The 18,336-nt window shown below is 38.1% G+C and overlaps 2 protein-coding genes across 11 annotated transcripts in view; both read right to left on the minus strand.

The window, feature by feature from the left end:
* Nucleotides 1–37: 37 nt before the first annotated feature.
* Nucleotides 38–8,185, minus strand: si:ch211-102c2.8 (trichohyalin). 3 transcript variants are annotated; one of them, XM_067521194.1, is made up of 19 exons: nucleotides 8,091–8,185; nucleotides 7,431–7,506; nucleotides 7,229–7,335; nucleotides 6,915–6,969; nucleotides 6,710–6,829; nucleotides 5,865–6,482; nucleotides 4,651–4,777; nucleotides 4,320–4,524; nucleotides 4,087–4,206; nucleotides 3,582–3,695; nucleotides 3,207–3,437; nucleotides 2,951–3,082; nucleotides 2,637–2,854; nucleotides 2,376–2,502; nucleotides 2,199–2,282; nucleotides 1,907–2,118; nucleotides 1,571–1,631; nucleotides 1,238–1,450; nucleotides 38–674 (listed from the first exon to the last, which is right to left on the minus strand). In XM_067521194.1, the coding sequence occupies exons 2-19, from the start codon at nucleotides 7,495–7,497 to the stop codon at nucleotides 609–611; spliced, it is 2,877 nt and encodes a 958-aa protein (XP_067377295.1). In that variant the 5' UTR covers nucleotides 7,498–7,506; nucleotides 8,091–8,185; the 3' UTR covers nucleotides 38–608. The 3 variants fall into 3 exon arrangements, with proteins under 3 accessions (XP_067377295.1, XP_067377296.1, XP_067377297.1); XM_067521195.1 differs by lacking the exon at nucleotides 8,091–8,185 and having other exon boundaries at nucleotides 6,935–6,969; XM_067521196.1 differs by lacking the exons at nucleotides 2,376–2,502; nucleotides 2,637–2,854; nucleotides 2,951–3,082.
* Nucleotides 8,186–9,360: 1,175 nt separating this feature from the next.
* Nucleotides 9,361–18,336, minus strand: part of osbp2b (oxysterol binding protein 2b) — a 41,927-nt gene continuing 32,951 nt past the window's right edge. For 7 of the 8 annotated variants that reach the window (XM_067522557.1, XM_067522561.1, XM_067522559.1 and 4 more), the window contains 9 exons: nucleotides 18,011–18,163; nucleotides 17,664–17,909; nucleotides 17,365–17,485; nucleotides 16,690–16,793; nucleotides 15,884–15,979; nucleotides 15,213–15,397; nucleotides 14,845–15,065; nucleotides 14,169–14,186; nucleotides 9,361–13,151 (listed from right to left, as the gene is read on the minus strand). In XM_067522557.1, coding sequence (XP_067378658.1) covers nucleotides 13,009–13,151; nucleotides 14,169–14,186; nucleotides 14,845–15,065; nucleotides 15,213–15,397; nucleotides 15,884–15,979; nucleotides 16,690–16,793; nucleotides 17,365–17,485; nucleotides 17,664–17,909; nucleotides 18,011–18,163 — 1,287 coding nt within the window. In that variant the 3' untranslated portion in view covers nucleotides 9,361–13,008. The remainder of the gene's footprint in view (nucleotides 13,152–14,168; nucleotides 14,187–14,844; nucleotides 15,066–15,212; nucleotides 15,398–15,883; nucleotides 15,980–16,689; nucleotides 16,794–17,364; nucleotides 17,486–17,663; nucleotides 17,910–18,010; nucleotides 18,164–18,336) is intronic. The other variant, XM_067522558.1, reaches the window with a different exon arrangement.

Genomic DNA, 18,336 nt, shown 5'->3' on the forward strand with positions numbered 1-18,336 from the left:
TCATCCTGTACCTAAACATAACTTTAAAATTAATAAAAACTGGCCCTACATGCTTCTATATTTAATGACACAAGTACTCCGACCTATTTAAACACATATGGAAGAAAATGTGGTTGACAAATGGAAAACAACATACTGTACTGCTTGTACAGATGAACCATCTTGAGAATCTGCATCAGCAACAGCGAATGTCTTTATGATGTTTAAAGCCATTTTAAATGGCAGAACAAACTTGGTGCACAATTAAATTTTAATGATTTTCACAAACAACAGTTTTATGAGGTTGTTTGACGTAACTCATGTGATATCCAGTCTCCTGGGAAATGCCACTTCATCACTTATTCTCAATTCACTTGCAACCTGGAGCCATAAATTTGACTGTGGCACATTGTGTTCACGCTAAGGAATGTGAACTTAATGACACAAATCTTCATTTGTGTCATTTGTCAGAGTGACCTGGTTGTTAATCTGTTACTGTAGGCCCATGTAAAGGTAAACAGCAAATGATTAATCTGTGGTCCACAGTAACAGCTTCTATACTTATGCCACTAGTGTACATTCAGTCACATACACACAAACACCCACACACAGAGTGAGGTTTTATATCCTCAACTTGAGACTGTCCTGGTTGATGAGTGACTTGGAATTCCAGCACTGTTTTGACCTTGAGTTATCTGTGAAGTACATGAATAGCAGATATTACTAAGACAAACCACAGAAAAGGTAGTTTCAAAATCAAATCATGTCCTGAACACTGTCCTTATGGAGGACAAACAAGAGCTTTGTGATGATACTTTTTTTTCCCTGTAGTACATACTGTATGTGAGACAGTGGTAGACATGTATAAATGTGAATGATGCAGCACAGTAAGTGCTGTAAAGTAATGATTTATCTACCACTTAGTTTTTGGCATTGTGAACACAGCATTAGCATTCTTTGCTTAAATATCCTTCACCAGTTGTTCAAGATTTTTTCATTTTTTAGAGTGCTCTTTATTATTCTGCTTGGATGTTTTTCTACACCTTTGTCACTCCTCGAAAGCACCATTTGCAAATAGCAACCCTAGACAGTTCAAGAAAATGACAATTATGTGTGTTTCTGGGAAATACTTAACTTTGCCATCGTGCTTATGTTTGCAGTATACCTGTTTATCACCAATGTAAATACAGCCTGTGGCTACACCAAAGAAGGGCAAGTCAAAAGTCAATAGTAACCTGCTGTTAAAGAATGTACTCACTGTTGTAAGAAAGGATCCTGGCAAATCTAAATTTAAAGTGATTGTATCTGGAGGAGATAGGCTGCAGGTGTAAGCCTGGTTTTCTACACGGAGCTGCTTTACTCTGCTCTGGAGGTGACGTAGAAGCTTAAATGTAGCCTTATCCGAGGGTCTGTAGGAGGCAGCAGAGTCCACACCATGTACGGAGGTAGAGCAAAATAAATTCTGATCTTTCTAAAGGCAGAAAAATAGAAGAGAGTGAATCATTATTTTTAAATAAACACATGCTAAACATCAGTATGTTATGTTATGTTCAGTTTGTTAATGCTTATATATGAACAGTAAAACATTCACCTTTGCACTAAGTGCCATATCTCCTTCAGGTCCATCAGACCTTTGAGTCTTTGATGTTTTTCTGAAAAATAAACAAGACTGCAGTAGAAAACGTATATAATCAATCTGCATGAAGTAAAACCGAGATTATTGCGTAGTTAATGTTATTTCATGGTGTATTCAGCATATAACTGTATGTTTAGGTAGGATCATGCTCTTCTATGGATAGGTGGCTGTTTAGTACTTTATCCAGTTTTCACAGACACAAAAAACTATTGTTGAGAAGATTAACTAGAAAGGACAAAAATTATGTGGCCTTTTAATCTAGTTTTAAGGATGCAGTTTTCAGCACGTTACCTTTCCATTTCAGCTGTCAGCACTTCTTCAAACTTGCATGCCAGACGAGCTGCAGTTTGTTGCTTCCACTGATCCATGTTCCTCTTAACCTGTCTGAGCTCCAGGTCTTTCGACTTCAGCTGCTTGCAGAGATTTGCAACCACCCCTCCTTCCTCAGCTCCTCCATCACTCATATAAACCGAGTTCAGACTGCTCAAGTGCTCAATGTGCTCCTGCACAAAACTGTAATGCTGTAATCAATGTGTTTTGTGTATTCACACAAATGTGAGTTTTTAAAAGTGTGCCTTTATACCTGAATGAGACGCTCCTTTAGAAAATCCATAGCCTGAGCTCGCTCTATCCTCAGCTGTTGCCTCTGGATGCTCAATTCCCGTTCCTAAAAAATATATGAATTTTGCAGATGTCAACATTTAATGTGCTATATTTCCAAACCTTAGGCAATGTGCAGTATTTAATGTCCTAAATATACCTTGTCTTTTCTCAGCTGCTCAGTAGTTTGTTTCTGAGATTCAAGCTCATGTTGTAGATAGCTAATCAAGTTCTTTAACTGTTCTCTTAGTGTTCTCAGGTTTGTAACAGCCTCGGCTACACTAGGACTGCAAAATAAAAAGAGTTAGAAGCTAATCATCAAACACACCATGTTTTCTGCAAAGTATTTGCTTCTTCCGTAGCTTTTTAATCCAGTACACAGGCTAGCATACATATGCATGTAAGCCAAAACAAATGGTACCTGGGAGGTAGTTGTATAGAACTCTTTTCTAGTAAAAGGTGTAGATGCTGACACTCTGTCCCCAGCTCCTGAGCCCAGTTCCTGAGCTGCTGGTCCAGCTCAGATGTAATTTGTTTATGATTGATCTCTCTTTCTTCTAGCATCACCCGGAGCCTGTCAGCCTCTTTTTCTGCCAGCTGAACAGCCTGTTCAAGCCCCAGCACTGTCCTCTGACTGTCCTGGGACCACAGACCACACCATCTCAGCTTTTCTAAAACACTACATCCCTTTATACTCCTGCAAATTATTGCTTTGAGCTTTCAGTTTTCTCACACCTGTGCCATTTGTTTCTGCAACCTCTGCAGCTTAGCTTGGTGCTCCTCTTTTAGTGATTTGCAAATAACACTCAGCAAAGACTCTTGCTCAGTTTGCTGTGCACAGCGCTCCTTCTCCAACTCCTGAACTTTCTTACAAATAAACAGAAAATCATGCAAAGACAATGAAACTTTATGTGAGTTTACTTAAGCTGGCAATGTTATGGTAATGAGTCACCTTACTGTTTTTAGTTCCAAAATCTGCTTTAACATTTACCATCATTTTATGGGTTTGATCCTGGGCTTCCTTTAGTGCTTTGCAGTGCTGGGTTTTCAGGAGTTGTAGCTCCTGCGTCAGTCCATCTCTTTCTGCTTGTAAAGCCCCATGATGTTCCTGGAAATTTATTAGCTGCAGCTCCTTCTGACCCAGCATCTTTTTCAGAGTAGCCACATTCCTTTTGCATTCTCCCAGTTCAACCTGCAGTTCACTCACTCGAGCCTCAAGCACCTACATGCAAATGTAAGATAGACAGCAGTCGTAAGAGTACATAAAATGGAATAAGAAATACATACAAATGGCTACTAAGACTGTGCAATTTGTTTGATAGATGAAATTAGCATTAGAAATTAGTAGGATGAAAAAACGTGCCACCTCAGTCTCCTTTTGTTTTAGCATCTGTTTCTCCTCCAGACAAGAACACATGTTTCTCAGTGAGCTCTCTGCCTCGGTGGCCCTCTGAAGCTCCTCACAAGTCTCCTCTAACTTCTGTTCCAAGATCATACATCAACACATACACTATTTTCAATGAGAAACTAAATCTCTCAAACAAAAATAACTTGTATAATATTACTGGATATACACATTCACATTTAAACAAAGGAGAGTGGTGTTTTGCATCAAAGCATCTGGGCATCTATTACCAAAACATACACAAAGGACTCACTACAAAAAAAATACAATAATATATTTGGTTAGTTATGACCTGTGGAAAATATAAATTCTCAGCCAGTACTACTGCAAACAAAGCCAGTACTATCTGACAACATGACAATCTTTTATTATTATTTTATCATCATCAACATCATCAGTGTTTAAAATATTAATGTTGGTCAATAATATAGATAATTATAGATATAAATATGCTTTAATACTGTACTTCTTGCATGGATTCAAGCTTTTCTCTTGCACGTCGCTGTTCAGCAAACAGCTCTGATTTTGCACCATCCAGCTGTCTTTCTATCTCCTCCCTCTCCAGCACTGACATGACGATGCTTTTCTGTTTGTAGAATAGTGAGGCAACAAAATCGTAAACTGTTAAGAAAACCTGACATGTTAAAACATGCAAATAAGCACAACCAAGAGTGGAAAGAGATGTTCAGATTTGATTACCCTCTCCATGCAGGATCTATCATATATAGTCTGTTTATGCTGACTCAGAGTCTTGGGTTCTTTTTCTATGTCTCCATCCTCAACCACACAGGAGTCTCTCTGCTTCTGCAACTTCTCCATCTTCGTTTCAGTCCTGCACTTGCTGCTCCATTGGCGAACTTCCTCATTTTTGTCCATGTTATTGTCATTATAAGAACACCCAAGTCTGGTATGCACAAATTTGCACAAAGTCTGTATTATACTGTATATTGGGAATTTGAAAAAAAAAAATACAATAAAAGGAAGACATAAATCTTGAATACATTTTAAAATGTTGTTTAATTTCATTTACCTGCAAGTTTCTCTCTTTATACACTGAGCTTTGTGTACAGCTTCTTCATGTGTGGGTGTGTCTAAGTCAGTCTGGTTGGTATAGTGGTCATCTACATCCCTCACAGACTGAATGAGAGCATACCATCCTGTGGGGGTCACACAAATTATGTTCACTATAGTTTAAACATTTTATCCTAAACTATGGTTTCTACATTTACATTTTTCCAAGCATTTCACAATTATCTGTTAGCTTTATTAATTTCTGTTGTCAAACGCTTTGTTGCAGTGGCTTTTTTAAAAATATTATTTTTTATTTTTTTTTACATGTTTTGTCATTTAAAAAACAAATGAAGAAGCTCAGTTTCCTCTGCAACTTCAATAGCCTTTTACCTGACTGACTGTGAATATGCTGTCTGACTTGCTTTGTGCATACTAAGTCAAGGTCACTGTCAAAAGTCACGGTGTCAAAACTTCTCACAGGTACTACTAGAGAAGAAACAACAGTCTGTAGTTAGTCTGTTGCATACAGATTTTGATGAGAATTAGTTAGGCTGTATTTCCAGATCCTGAGTACTTTATGATACCTGCCAAGCCTTTGGTCTGAGAAGAATGGTTGTTGTTGTGCTGTATGTTTATACTTTATATCCAATTTCATGGGAAATTGATAAGGAATTGAGATAATGGTGTGAAGTCACTCTGGAAGAAGTGGAACAGGGTTGTAAAGGGATCAGTCCTAAAGGCTGCAATGTTAACTACAATACAACATGGAAGAAACAATATACTGGTGATTGTAATATTTTTGGGATTAAAAATGTTGTTTGTTGTTTAGGTGGTCCTTCAGGAAAATGACGTTTCATCCTTCAGTATTATTTAATATGCTCAGTGGATTCTAAGCAATATACTGTACTTGTTAAGTGTAGGAAGATGGTTAATCCTATGGGCACTATATGTATGAGCAAAAAATGGATAAAATTGTATCCATTTTTTATATATACTCAATTATAAACCAAAGGAGCATTTTGACAGGTTTGACAGTTTGTTTCAAGAAGAAAGGTCAAGTGCCAATTAAATGAAAACCTGTCAAGTTGTCAATTAAAATGCTGGGAACAGATGAGAAAATAGATGCATGCATAATTCTCAATGCTTTTTGTCTTTAAAACCAACATCAAAATTCAACATTTCAAGGATGTTTGAGAACTCTTTTATTGTCTCAATGTGTAAGTTTGTGCTTACTGCTGCCATCGTCATCAACTGTCTGTGGTGCTTTGTATCGCTGTTCGGGTCCTGGTTTCTTACTGCTATGTGACATACACATATTTGCTCTATAGTTTTCAGAAAGACATCTCTTGAGTTCCTTTCTCTGACATGGTTTGGATGACAGGGAATGATGAGCAATCATTGTGGCTTCACTGCTTTTCCAAGTCATTACTGGTCCTATTCTTCTGGCAATAAGAGCACTTTGTTCTTTTTGTTCATTCCGGAAAGTGTCAGTGTTAGAGATCTCTGTCCACTGAGCCTCATCTTCTATCTCCATGTCCTGCATATTAGTCTCTGAAAATGCAGTCTCCACCATCTCTTCTTTGAAGCGCCTCACGAAATCCTCAGTGCAGACACTGTCTGAAAGGGACTGTGTTTCTCCTGCAAGCCTACTTCCTATACAAGCATCTTTAAGCAGCCTCTCTAGCCTCCAGATAACCTGTTCCTTTTGAGACTCTATTTCCTCATTGTCTCTTGTTCCTATGTCTAATGTCTTCTTAGTTTCTTTGTGTATAACAGGATCTTCTGGGCAATGTGTGCTCCACTCTGAGGTAGAGCAGAAGAGAGATAGGTTGTTCCTGTTGTCCTTTTGCACTAAGGAGGCGAAATTTGTATATAAACATTTTGAGCAATAAGACATGTAAATTATTCTAATATTATGGACCTGGTAACTTACACATTTCACTTATTTGCATCTGTACAAAGTCAAGCACACACATTATATGGAGAAAACAATTTTACAACATTACAATTTTGGGTAACAATAACAATAACTAGAAAACATTGTTTTTATTGTGATAATACTGATATTAGTATTTTACCTGTTTTTTCTACTGTTGGGGTGTGTAGGAAATCGAGACAAGACATGGGACTGTCATTCATTAGAGATCTACTTTCAAGGCCCATATCTTTCCTTGGAGATTGACTCGATCTGGGAAGAGCTACAAAAAATTAAAATAAAAACAAAGATTATCACCTGAAAAAGTTTCAAATTTGAAATAATTTGTGTCTCATGACATAAATTACCAGAAACACTGCAATCACACCTTCTGGCAATTCTTTCATATTTCTGGGACTGGACCTGCATATATTAATAATTAAAGATATTTAAGCTTTACTTAACCAGGAAATCTCATCGAACAACACTGCAAAAGAGATCTGTAAACAAAATATATACATGTAGTACATATACACAAATAAGCCACATAATAATAAGAATAATACAATTCATTCACCACCCAAAAAATCCCCACATTCTGCTACACTGATTAAAAATCATATGTACTGTGTTACTAAATATATGTACAGGAAGAAAAATCAGACCAATGAAAAGTGCAGACCTGCAGCTGACCCAACTGAGTATCAATCGCATCTAAAAGAAGGTCACTGTGGTCCTTTTGGAGGTGGGACTGGTCCAGTCCAAATGCACTTTTGTTCTCATTTTGTTCTGTGAGCAGAGGCAATAGGTAGGTGCAAATTTAAAAGACAGTGATGTGTAAGTATATACATGATATGTAGTGTTTACAGTATAAAACCTTATACCTGTGTAAAATAGCTCACAAGTTTCCTTTGCATCTCTCTCTGCTCCATCATGGCTTCGGTCAGCCATGTCCTTTTGCTGGAGACAAATATGTAGACATGAGCTGTGCCATATAGACAAAGCATTTCCGGTAACCAGTGGTTAAGGCTGACAGGGCAGTCATACAGAATGGGTGGTTGTGTTGCCCAGTTGTCCAGGAAACTAAGACACGTTACATTGCTAACAAGCCAAACTGACTTCTTTTCCCTGGAGAGACTTCCCTGCTCCTTCATGTCAAATCACTACACAAAATTAACCCTTTAACTTAATGGTTAAATGTGGTTTTAGAGCATTGTGATATGGGATATTTACTTTCAAATGTTTATGTAACTTTAGCCATGACTTAGTTATGTAAAAACAAACGTAAGTAGTATTTTAAGGCACAGGCTAGTCAAAGAAATGTTGTTACTATTTAGCCTTTACCACTTTAAAAGTACACAAACAACAGTAACGCAAACACGTTAGCCGACGTGAATAACAGGAGCTACTCCGATTCAAACTTCCTATTGATTTCACTGCTGTAGTTAGCACTACCCGTGTTACAGGAAGACGGAATAATATGACAATATTAAATCTTAAACCATTCCACCATCACTGTACCGCCTCAATCATTTATAACTTACAGCGTGTGGACCCAAGCCTGGACTCGGGGCAGAACTGGACTATTCGGTGCTGCAGTTCACAGCTGCTGATAGACACGAGCGTCAGTCGGTTGCCATGGACACGGTCAAACAGCTCGCGATGCGCACAGCTCCGTGAAAGCGAGGCGGACGCGCAACACCGTGCGCAAGAAAAGCAGTTCCTCTCAAAATGGTTGATAGGAGAGAACACTCTGTAACACATTCACGGACAGAAGTGAGGAGCTCATGTCTTCCCTTAATTTAAAAAAAAAAAAAGCTGTGCAGATATGTATTTTTTCAGAGATCTGCTAAGTAAGTACACAAACTCTCAGTAGAGATGGGCTAACGATGACATTACATTTTAGTGCACTGCTTTAAGTTCAATACTCCACTATGGGATATTTCTGTGGAAATGAATATGACTGAGTTAATAATAACAAAGTGTTTTAACAATGGCGCTCACGGAAAGTTTAAGGTGGTGATTGACAATATCCCCACATTTTCATTTTATGTCTTTGTTTTAGAAATGTACCCATAAAAAGAAAGCAAATCAACTTTAAAAACATTGCTAGAAGGAGATCTTTATGGGAAAATATTTCATATTTGTGCCATAAAATGCAAACAAAACTGTTATACTTCAAAATTGGTAAAGGTTTACCACTTTATGTAGCCTTTATGACAGATGGCTAATCATTAATAATAGACTGGATCTATTTACTGGATCAGCCTGTAATTTATTTTTTTAATATTAACTCCCACACCTATATTCCCTGCCCTCCTCGGTGGTACTTTGTATGGTGCTTTAAACCGGTTCCTTAAGTAAAGTGAAGTGACCTTTATGAAGTATTCAAATCCAACACAAATTATTTCATATTTTACACAATTTCCCTTCTGACTTATTCTGTTTTATTCTGTGTCTTATTCTACGTCCTTTTCCCTCATAGGCCACAAAAATATGCTTAGACGTGCCATTGAATTTAACAGGCTTATTTTACTGTACAACTTATAATTGCTCTAAAATTAGTTTATTATTAAACACAAGGCATCCTGAAATATCTATGGTTATTTTATTTATTTTTGGTTCTGCATGTATCTTTACATTGGTACTTCTACAGTTTTGCTATTATTTTTTCTCAGACTGTTTAGTGTAGTGACTACAGTGGAAATACCTATTTATACGTAAATTGGCCAACAGTAGTCTCAACTATTTCAAGTGAACTCAACCCATCTTCTAACTGCCTCTGTTAGAAAAAAAGCAGACTGATATTCAGTGTCAACAGTAACAACTTTATTATCTTCTTTTTTCATTATTGTGTCTTTATTGTTTAAAGACAATGTTATACAAGTATAAATCAAGGGGAAAAATACACAATTTAAAAAAAGAAGAAGCAAAATCTCAATTGAATCTGCAGTTACACCTGAATACAACTATTTAGATATGGGGAGTAAGAGTAGTGGTCAAGGCGGGCCAACTAACTTTGTCTTCCTGTACCAGGCCGCTTTTGGAATGTGACCTATAACTTTCATTGTCGTTTTTTTTTTAACATCACTATCATGTCACAACAAAGTCATTAGTCACAGTCCGAGGAGAAAATTAGTTTAGTATAGACAAGGCAAGAAAAATCTCCCCATCTTTAATAACTTAGTTCTGCCTCAAAACGGAGCAGCATTGAATGAGAAGGATATGTGCACCACACATGCACACAGATCAATCTCGTAATGCATACAAGCAGTACGAAGACACCAACATAAGAATCATGGCACCCATGAGAATGATTTAGAACAAAATAAAAGCACAATTTAAAGCAAAATTTAAGTTAGTCACTCTAAGAGTTGGGTGAGATGAAATCAGAGAATCAATGAGAGGAGTTTACATTATAACCCTCTGAGATAGGGAACAGAGATGATTTTGTTTTTTTATATATATACCCTCCACATACACTTTGGTTGTTTTTTTCCCCTTTCTGCATGAAGCAGACAACCTTTTTGTTTAAAGCAACAAAAGCCATCTACTAAAAAATGTACACCTCACTGCATTATTGCTACAGCTGTTCAATACTGTACAGGCCCTTTGTGAGAAAACGTCTGTAGGCAAGTCACCGTCACATACTGAGGTCACATTAGTTCGAAATATATTGATTAAAATGTATCATGAACTCTCCATTATCATTCAAAATAAAATATGTATTCTCAAATATAAAAATCATCTCCAACACATTATATTAAAGAAAGTCTCTTGTAAAGCCCAAATTGACAGCTGAGAAATGAAATCACAAACCAGTATCTTTCCCACCATTAGCAGTGATTTCTGTTCTGTCAGATGTCATGACTATGCATGATGATACAAAATAAATGTACAATGATAGTTTGAATGAAAACATTTGCTGCAGTAGTTCCCAAAACATATAAGTGACACCCTTGGACAACAACTCATTTACATGTCCATTTTTCACGATGGACATCTCTTGAGATTAGAGTAAGGCTAAAGCCAGCGGTTGGTTAATTTAGCTTAGCTTAAAGCCTGGAAAAAGGTTAAGAATATAAAAAGGGATTCCTTTTATCAGGTTGTTGTGAACTGGAGCTCATGACAAGGATTGTTTAAACTGTGCTCATGACAAACAAATCCAAAATACATTGTTGATGAATCTCAAACACTTTTAAATTTAAGAGCACATATTAACATACTGCATCAGCCAAATACTCGACATGGAGTAGTGTTTTAATGTGGATTAATTTATTTTCCGGTGCATTTTTCACATCCTTATGGGCTGCAAAATCAGAAGAAATAATTGGATCACAGCTTCTAATGTGTTAGTATCAAGGATATAAAAATAAAAATTCAGTGTGTTAAGCCAGTTTTGGTAAATATAAAAGATGAATCTACAGACAAACTGCAGTTGCCTCAGTGTTACTTTCAATCTTTGTTGAATAAATCTAAATTAAAAATTTAAATTACAGCAAATCCTTCAAGCTCATTCTGTCTTTTTTTTTACAGACTTGCTCAATGATTTATAGCTAATGTAGATAAAGATTATTGTAATTACTCTTCATTTGACAATATCATTATTTTTCACAAAGTATTCACACAAATAGAAAGTAGATAGAATATCTCCAGCCTTGAATTCTACATTCCTAACGTAAAGTAAAAAAAATACATTTTTTAAAACTCTTGTCACTGTAGACTTGTAGTGCACAGGCCAGGGAATTCTCTCCCTTGTTCAGTCAATTATAAAGGCATAAAGTCTGAGGATACCTTCATGGCTGATCCCAGATCAGCATGTCCACAAACACTGAAGGAAAGGACTACACATGTGAGCTGTGCTGAGCCTTGAGCAATGGCTGGACAGTCATCTGTGGCTAAAGCCGACAGCACAGTGGTGTATAACAGGAACCAGCCCTGTCTGCTTCCATAACCTTTGACTTCCGATCCGCTCAAGCCACTTGGGACTCCTCAGACAAACCACTCAGTGTCACAAATTGTAGTCCTACTGGAAACAGCTAAACTACAAATCAATCACTTATGGAGGCCATGGAGCTTGTGCGATGTACACTATTGAAACCAATATGATCTTGGATGTGGTAATTGGGTGGTAATTACTGGCTGTCTAAGTGATTTGATGCAGGCTTAATACTTTGCATTACTGACGTGATATCACTCAAAATAGTCACCAGGGGTATGGTACAGTGAGTGTTGCTATGGGAGCGCACCAGAAGACAAGGCAAAGTACATTTACAGAGTAAATTTTTCTCAACATCCACAAAGAGATATGTACTAACCTATGGTCAACCACAGTGAACAGTGCTTATTCTGCTTCCTAAGGAGAGTGATATGAATATTTGAAAGCTGCAACTACACTAATGTGTTACAACTAAAGGACTGTCTACTGGAGAGTGTTGCTAATCAGAATCACAAATAGAAGATGTCTGAAAAATGTTTCCATGACTGAAATGCATTGAAGCTTAGAGGCAATTCATTATGAACATTATCAACTATGAAATGGATAAGCAGCTCTATTATTTCTAAATCTACCAAACAGACTAGCTGCATGCACATAGAGGGAACCCCCCAACACACCAAATAAAAAGTATTTCTGCACTCTTGCATGTTTCTTAACTTATAATCAATTTCAAAATGTCTTTTTTCCTCAGTGCAATGCATTACTAGTGTGAAAATGAGCAGCAAGAAATTTCTAAGTCAGCTGAGTTTGAAAAAAATGTATTAGATGAACTATTTTATATTACATATTTCCTCTGTAATGATTTATATGGTAACTTCTTCTGTATTTAATTTTAAACACAGCATATTTTTTAATAAAAAGTTCCCTCTTTCTGAAGCATCTAAAAGGGGCAAAAATGAGCACTGAAATTCATTCCTGGAAAGAGAAAACAGCAGCTACTTTAAAATTTATGAAGCAGGCATAACATCAATTGTGCTGAATAAAACAAGATAGGGACAGTAATTCTCAGAAATAATGACGTGTTTTGTGTTTCTATGTAACTTTTGTCTCATAGTTATTGATCTATAGTTTGGAACTGCTTTTATATGGGTTTTTATTAAATTTGTAAAGCTCTGTAATGGGGTGATCATTGAAAAGTGCATTGTGGGTAGCATTTACAGAGCACCTGATTAAGGAAGTGTGCAGGTGCCTTTATTGTCTGGTAAGAACATCACACCTCACTGCTGTTCCAGTATAGTGTTTAAGAGGAGTACACAGTGAACGCCCCCTTTTCCCCCCATAGCAGAAACAGAGCAATGGGATACAGAGGTACAGTGTAATCCGAGAATGTGTAAAAAAATACACATTGTCATGCTCACAAAGATCCACTGCTCATAAGGCAACTACACCCTATTGCTTGAGGACCAAAAGCTGAGCAGTTTCCTGTGTGAAGAAATTAGGGTGATCCACAGTCAGTCCCTTAGTTAGAAGATGTCAGGACACATGGTCCAGTCCTGTCTCTCTTTTGCCTCCCAGTAACCACCCTTGTACACAAAGGTTGTCTCTCCAGTGACTGAGTTCCTCCTCTGGTGAAACCACAACGGCTGGTAGCCTTCGTATTCTCTACCTATAGGAAGAAGCACAGGCGTTACTCAATCGCCAGCACTGAGTTGCAATCTAGTGGAGAAGCCACACTTGCAGGCAATTCGTATTTATGGGAAGGAATCGGTCGCTGTGCACAGCATTTAGAAAAGCTCAGAATGTAAATCAAGCGCATGTATAGGTGACAACGTTTAATTCAAAGGCTTCAGTAAATTGAGCATGATATCTGCAGTACAAGAACCTGGATTGATCATGGCAGAGGAGAAATTTATTGCCACAGTTTTGGGACTTTCAGTGGTGTTTACATGTACCCAAGTAAACATCTGTCTCCTATCATCCATCCCCGGAAAATTTAGAATTCTTCATACATCCGCCAAGGAGACCACACTTAATCACCCATTTTGGGGATATAAGGAGTTGTAGGAATCGTGACTATCATATACTAACCACTCTCCCATACTCACACCATCACCATATTATCTTCATAACAAGCCACCTCAGGTGAGACACAGAAGTAACCGCACAACTTTTGTCAGACTGAAGTACCAAAATAGTAGTGAATTGTTTTAAACTAAAATGTCCAGTTGCCATGACTCAACTTCCCGATAGGTGTTTTATATGTGAAAAGTTACAGAAATGTAATGGTTTAGAAGCAGTACTCTACATTATTTGTAGCAAACACCATTCATTTAAAATCGAAGGATTTAAACCAGTCAAATGGACGGGATGACACTGCAGTGTACATTAATTACTTGCTAATGTGGCTTCACCACATCACACTGATACCACTTGTAGATTTAAAGTTATGTTATTTGATGTAACATATTTTTTGGGCCAGCTTTAAGTGAACATGTATGCAGGAAAAAGTCCATTATTTTCTTGAGTCTTTATCTGGAGACAGGAAAGGGGTATCATGCAATTCCCACACTGAGGCAGACAACACAGAGGATACACAAAGAATAAGGAGTGTGTGCATGTGTGCGTGTATATTTATGTGTGGGAGTGATGCACAAAAGAGGGGCACAGGGCAACCCCCACTCACCAGAGTCATAATCACACTCTGACCACCAATAGAGGGAGGAAAAGAAAGACAAGTCAATACAATCTAGGCTACACACAACACACACAAACACATGCACGGACACACACACACACACACACACACACACACACACACCACAAGATGAAGAGTTCCCCATGTACTTATCGCTTCTGCACCAACTGTATTATCTTTTCTGTTTATTCATAAACTTACATAATTGAACCCACCTTCTTGAATAATAACCACTAACATTTTTATATCATAAGAAATGTTAGTCAAAATGTTAGTACCACCTGGTGGTTTTCATTTTAAAATACTGTGTTTTTTATAAAAAATATTATGAACTAATAAATGTTGATGTTTCATTATTTGTTAATGTCAGCACATGAAGTGGCTAAAATCAGTTCCACCTTTAACAGTGTGATCCCTGAGTGATCCCTGAAAGAGAATAGATCTACAGTAACCATAGTAGACTTCTTTGTCGTGTTTCTATGTGGTGCACCCAACACAGTTATAAGCTTGGAGACTATTTTTTTTATATATTTTACCAAAGAGCTTCTTGGGAACATACTTTTGTATTTCAGGAAAGAACATGAGATTTTTTAAATGTAGACTTTTTTCTATTGTATTGATGATTGACACAAAGACCTATGTTGTTCCTGTTCTCATTTCATACCTTCATCCAGAGCATCTGAGGCCTCTGCTTCCCTCCTCCTTCTCACAGCCCTTTGTTTCTCCTCTAGTCTCTGTTTTTCTGAGTTGGCTTCATCCCATCTCCCTTCCTCCATCAACCTCTGGTCTGGTCTCAGGCGGCTATCAGTCAGTCCCACTCCTTCCTCAGGCTCATTTAGGGTCAGTGCCAGTGCAGAGAAGTAATACATGTTCTCAGCATTCTCCCTGAGAGTATGGGGATATTGAAAGAAGTTACACAGTGTGATGTCCTACAATCAATGATATTGACTAAACATTGCAGCAGTAACACAACAGCTATGACTCATAAATTGTATTGTTCTGCCTTCCAAGGCAGGTAGGACATATGCTTACGGTAGAGGGTATTTCTTCCACAGCAGTTTGGGAGACAAAGTCTGATAGACTGTCTTCTGCTTTCCCTCTGATCCACTGCCCCCTCGGCTGCTCTGAATTATCTTGGCACTCTCCATCTTATCATCCCATGTACCAGAGAGAATGTAGTGAGCCTGGCCACCACTATCTGCCACCACACCTGTCACCTGGTGAGAACAAAAGAAAACAAGAAAATAGACTTAATATGCAGAAGAATTAATTCACTTTCTGTCAGTCCAAATGTTTCACCAGTTTCAAATCAGTCACTACCAAGAAAGGGAGCAATGTATAATGTATTCAGGTAACTTAGGTGACTTCAAATTAGATGACTTGGGCTTCTTCTATATTACTTGACTATACTTTAAAGGGTGACTTCACCAATTTTCAACTTGCTCTACATGGCTTTAGTTTAGGGTTTAATAGTAATCAAATAATGCTTTTAAACATCCCCCTGACTTCCCCATATTAAATAATTTTTGCTTGTAGCTGAAAAAAGTTCATTATCACTGAAGGCATCCTTTAAGTTCTAATATAATTGTTGGTACTGTTCAGCAGGTGGCAGCATCCCACAAATTAAACCTGCACACTATGACATCATTCTATGATCAGGTAGCAGCAAAGATTGAATAAAAAAAAAAAAAGAAAGAGTTTACCTTGCGTGGAACATCCCTGGAAAAATAACTATAGGGAGAGAACTTGAGTTGGCAGGTCTCCTTGGTCCTGTGATTCACAATCTCAATGTCCCCTGACTACACAAATACAGACAAACAGAAAATGCTTTTTTTGGGCTAGTAAGATTTACCTTTTCATAGTGTGTTTATTGCAGAGCATAAACATGCTGAACTAAGCATAATTACATGATGGGGCATGACAAGCCAGCAAACATAGAAAGTTAGATGGTTTAGTGTAGTTTTAAGATAGTGATATTATCTCTAAACATAGCCCTATATCTTGCTACATTGGTCTATCTTAAAGCTCCTGAATATCTTTTCTTTATCTTCTTGCTGCAGTAATGGTAGGTACAATACATTACACAGTAAAAGATCCTACATAAACATACTGAAGGCAAATGATTTGCACATGAGCTTTAACGATATCATGTGAAATTTTTGAATTTACTAGTATGCTAATGCAGCTAAGTCCCAGTCCCTGTCTTGATTGCGTTCTACTAGCACATTCAGGCACAGATGTTTTCTTAGCAAACTGAAGCTTGATGAGAATGGAAAGATTGTAAACAATCTTTATACATGATTCAATATTCCCAACTCTTGTGTTTTGAAGCCTAACGCTCCCACCTCCTCCTCCATCTCCAAAAATGGAGAATGTTTATGACAGGAAATTAGAGATCAAAGCTCCAAGACATTGTAATATTCTTGTTCTAGTAGGCTTTGCTCTGATTCCTTTCTGCTTCTGAAGATTTGTATGAATGTTTACCAATGAGATGGGCTTGCAAACAGACCTGGTCAATCCACAGCTTCCCCACGATGATGTTGTGCACTGTGGAGGTGACCTTTCTCCACACATAGTGGTTCCCGCTGGCGTGGAACTGCAGGTGAATGGCACCTGGGGAGAGACAAGGACAAAAGGCTGTAACAGAAAAGAAAATCACAGCTAATTTTAATTGAAAACTGAAAGTTAGAGACCAGAATTTGGGTTTCTAAATCCGTTTTGAACATAGTCAATAGTACCCACAGCAAATGGAAAACGTCATTTATGTGCTGTGCAGTGGCAATATTTCCTAACCTTAAAAGATTGATAACGTCTAATTTACCATAAATGATTTTTCTATTACATTGCACCTCACAGCAGGCACAAGAAGTGACCGAAGTCAGATACATATCACTGCATCCCTTGGGTGGATCGATCAAATCCCTCATTTACCTGAACCAACAGAGCCCTGCTCTCTGCTGTCCCAAAGCAATACTGAGCTGACTTTATATCAATACTTTGTCTATTTGTCAGAGGGGTCATAAAACCTCCCTTATTTATTCTCACAACCTGTCCTCTGGGATTAGATTATGTGGGAGGAGGGTCAGTGGTCTCTTCCTTTCAAGTGGGATGTAGAGTCCTTCTTACTCTTTGCACATTTTAGGTATATGTTGTTAGTTTCCCAGCTGAATGTAAAATGTCTTACCCAGAGGCATTATGGAGAGGTATTTGCCACGGAACTTGCTGGCAATAGTGATTTCCTGCCAAAGGGTCCAGCCTCGTTGGGAAAACACATGATGTGCAGCTGCAGGGGGGTGATGGCTCACCTTATATGAAATACAGACACAAAGTTAAACTACTAAATAGAAAGTTTGTTCATATAAAGAGCAACCACTTAACAACCTTTTAGCTGAGTACACCTTAAGCTCACCAGTTTATAAGTCAAATGTATGCATGCACGTAATTGACAGTGTAAACAAAATCGTCCTATGCCCGTAGCTTTACCTGCTCACACAGCGAGCGGTAGCCAAACTCCTCCAGACGGTCAAGCTCATAGGTCTCACCCAGGAGGGGGTTGAAGGGCTTGGCTGTCCGGTGGACCGTAGTGGAGTAGGAGGAAACAGAGAAGGCAGCGATCAGGCACATCTGCTCCAGGGAGGAGTCACAGCGCGCTGCCTTGTCCAGAAGCTCATGATACTCCAGATCCTCAGTGAGACGCTGCAGCATCGACAGAGGCTCATTGAAGTTTACCTAAATATAAGATAATGAAGTAGTGAAACTCATGAGGTATAATTTACACAGATTTATGTTAGCCCATCACCAACGAGGAGAACTATGCCTCCCACACTTACAGGCATTGGGATTTTAGACAGCTCCTTGCCAATGCAGTTCTTCATGATGCTCCATAAATTAAGGGAGTAGTTGGGCTTGTCTGCAATATAAGTCCGCCTCTGTCTGCGGGGCTGCAGCTCCTTCCCTGACACATCATTACAGCTTGGAGACATCTGGGATTGGTGAGGGGGGTAGAAGGGGGAAGTGAAACTTTGACTTTGTAGAAAAAAAATATTCGATATATCCAAGTTTCAGAAATACTTTCAACTTCATGGACAGCGTGGCAGTATATCACCAGAGTGACAGAGCAAGTGAAAGAGAAATGAGAAGAAGAAAAGAGATGTCT

The sequence above is a fragment of the Channa argus genome, chromosome 11 (assembly GCF_033026475.1).
Source record: "Channa argus isolate prfri chromosome 11, Channa argus male v1.0, whole genome shotgun sequence".
Classification (NCBI taxonomy): domain Eukaryota; kingdom Metazoa; phylum Chordata; class Actinopteri; order Anabantiformes; family Channidae; genus Channa; species Channa argus.

Coding starts and splice junctions, on each gene's coding strand:
- si:ch211-102c2.8 (XM_067521194.1), bottom strand. CDS start 7,497: ATGGCTGACCGAAGCCATGATGGAGCAGAGAGAGATGCAAAGGAAACT. Junction 6,483..6,709: donor CCCAACAGTAGAAAAAACAG/GTAAAATACTAA, acceptor TCGCCTCCTTAG/TGCAAAAGGACAACAGGAAC. Junction 1,451..1,570: donor ATATGGCACTTAGTGCAAAG/GTGAATGTTTTA, acceptor TTCTGCCTTTAG/AAAGATCAGAATTTATTTTG.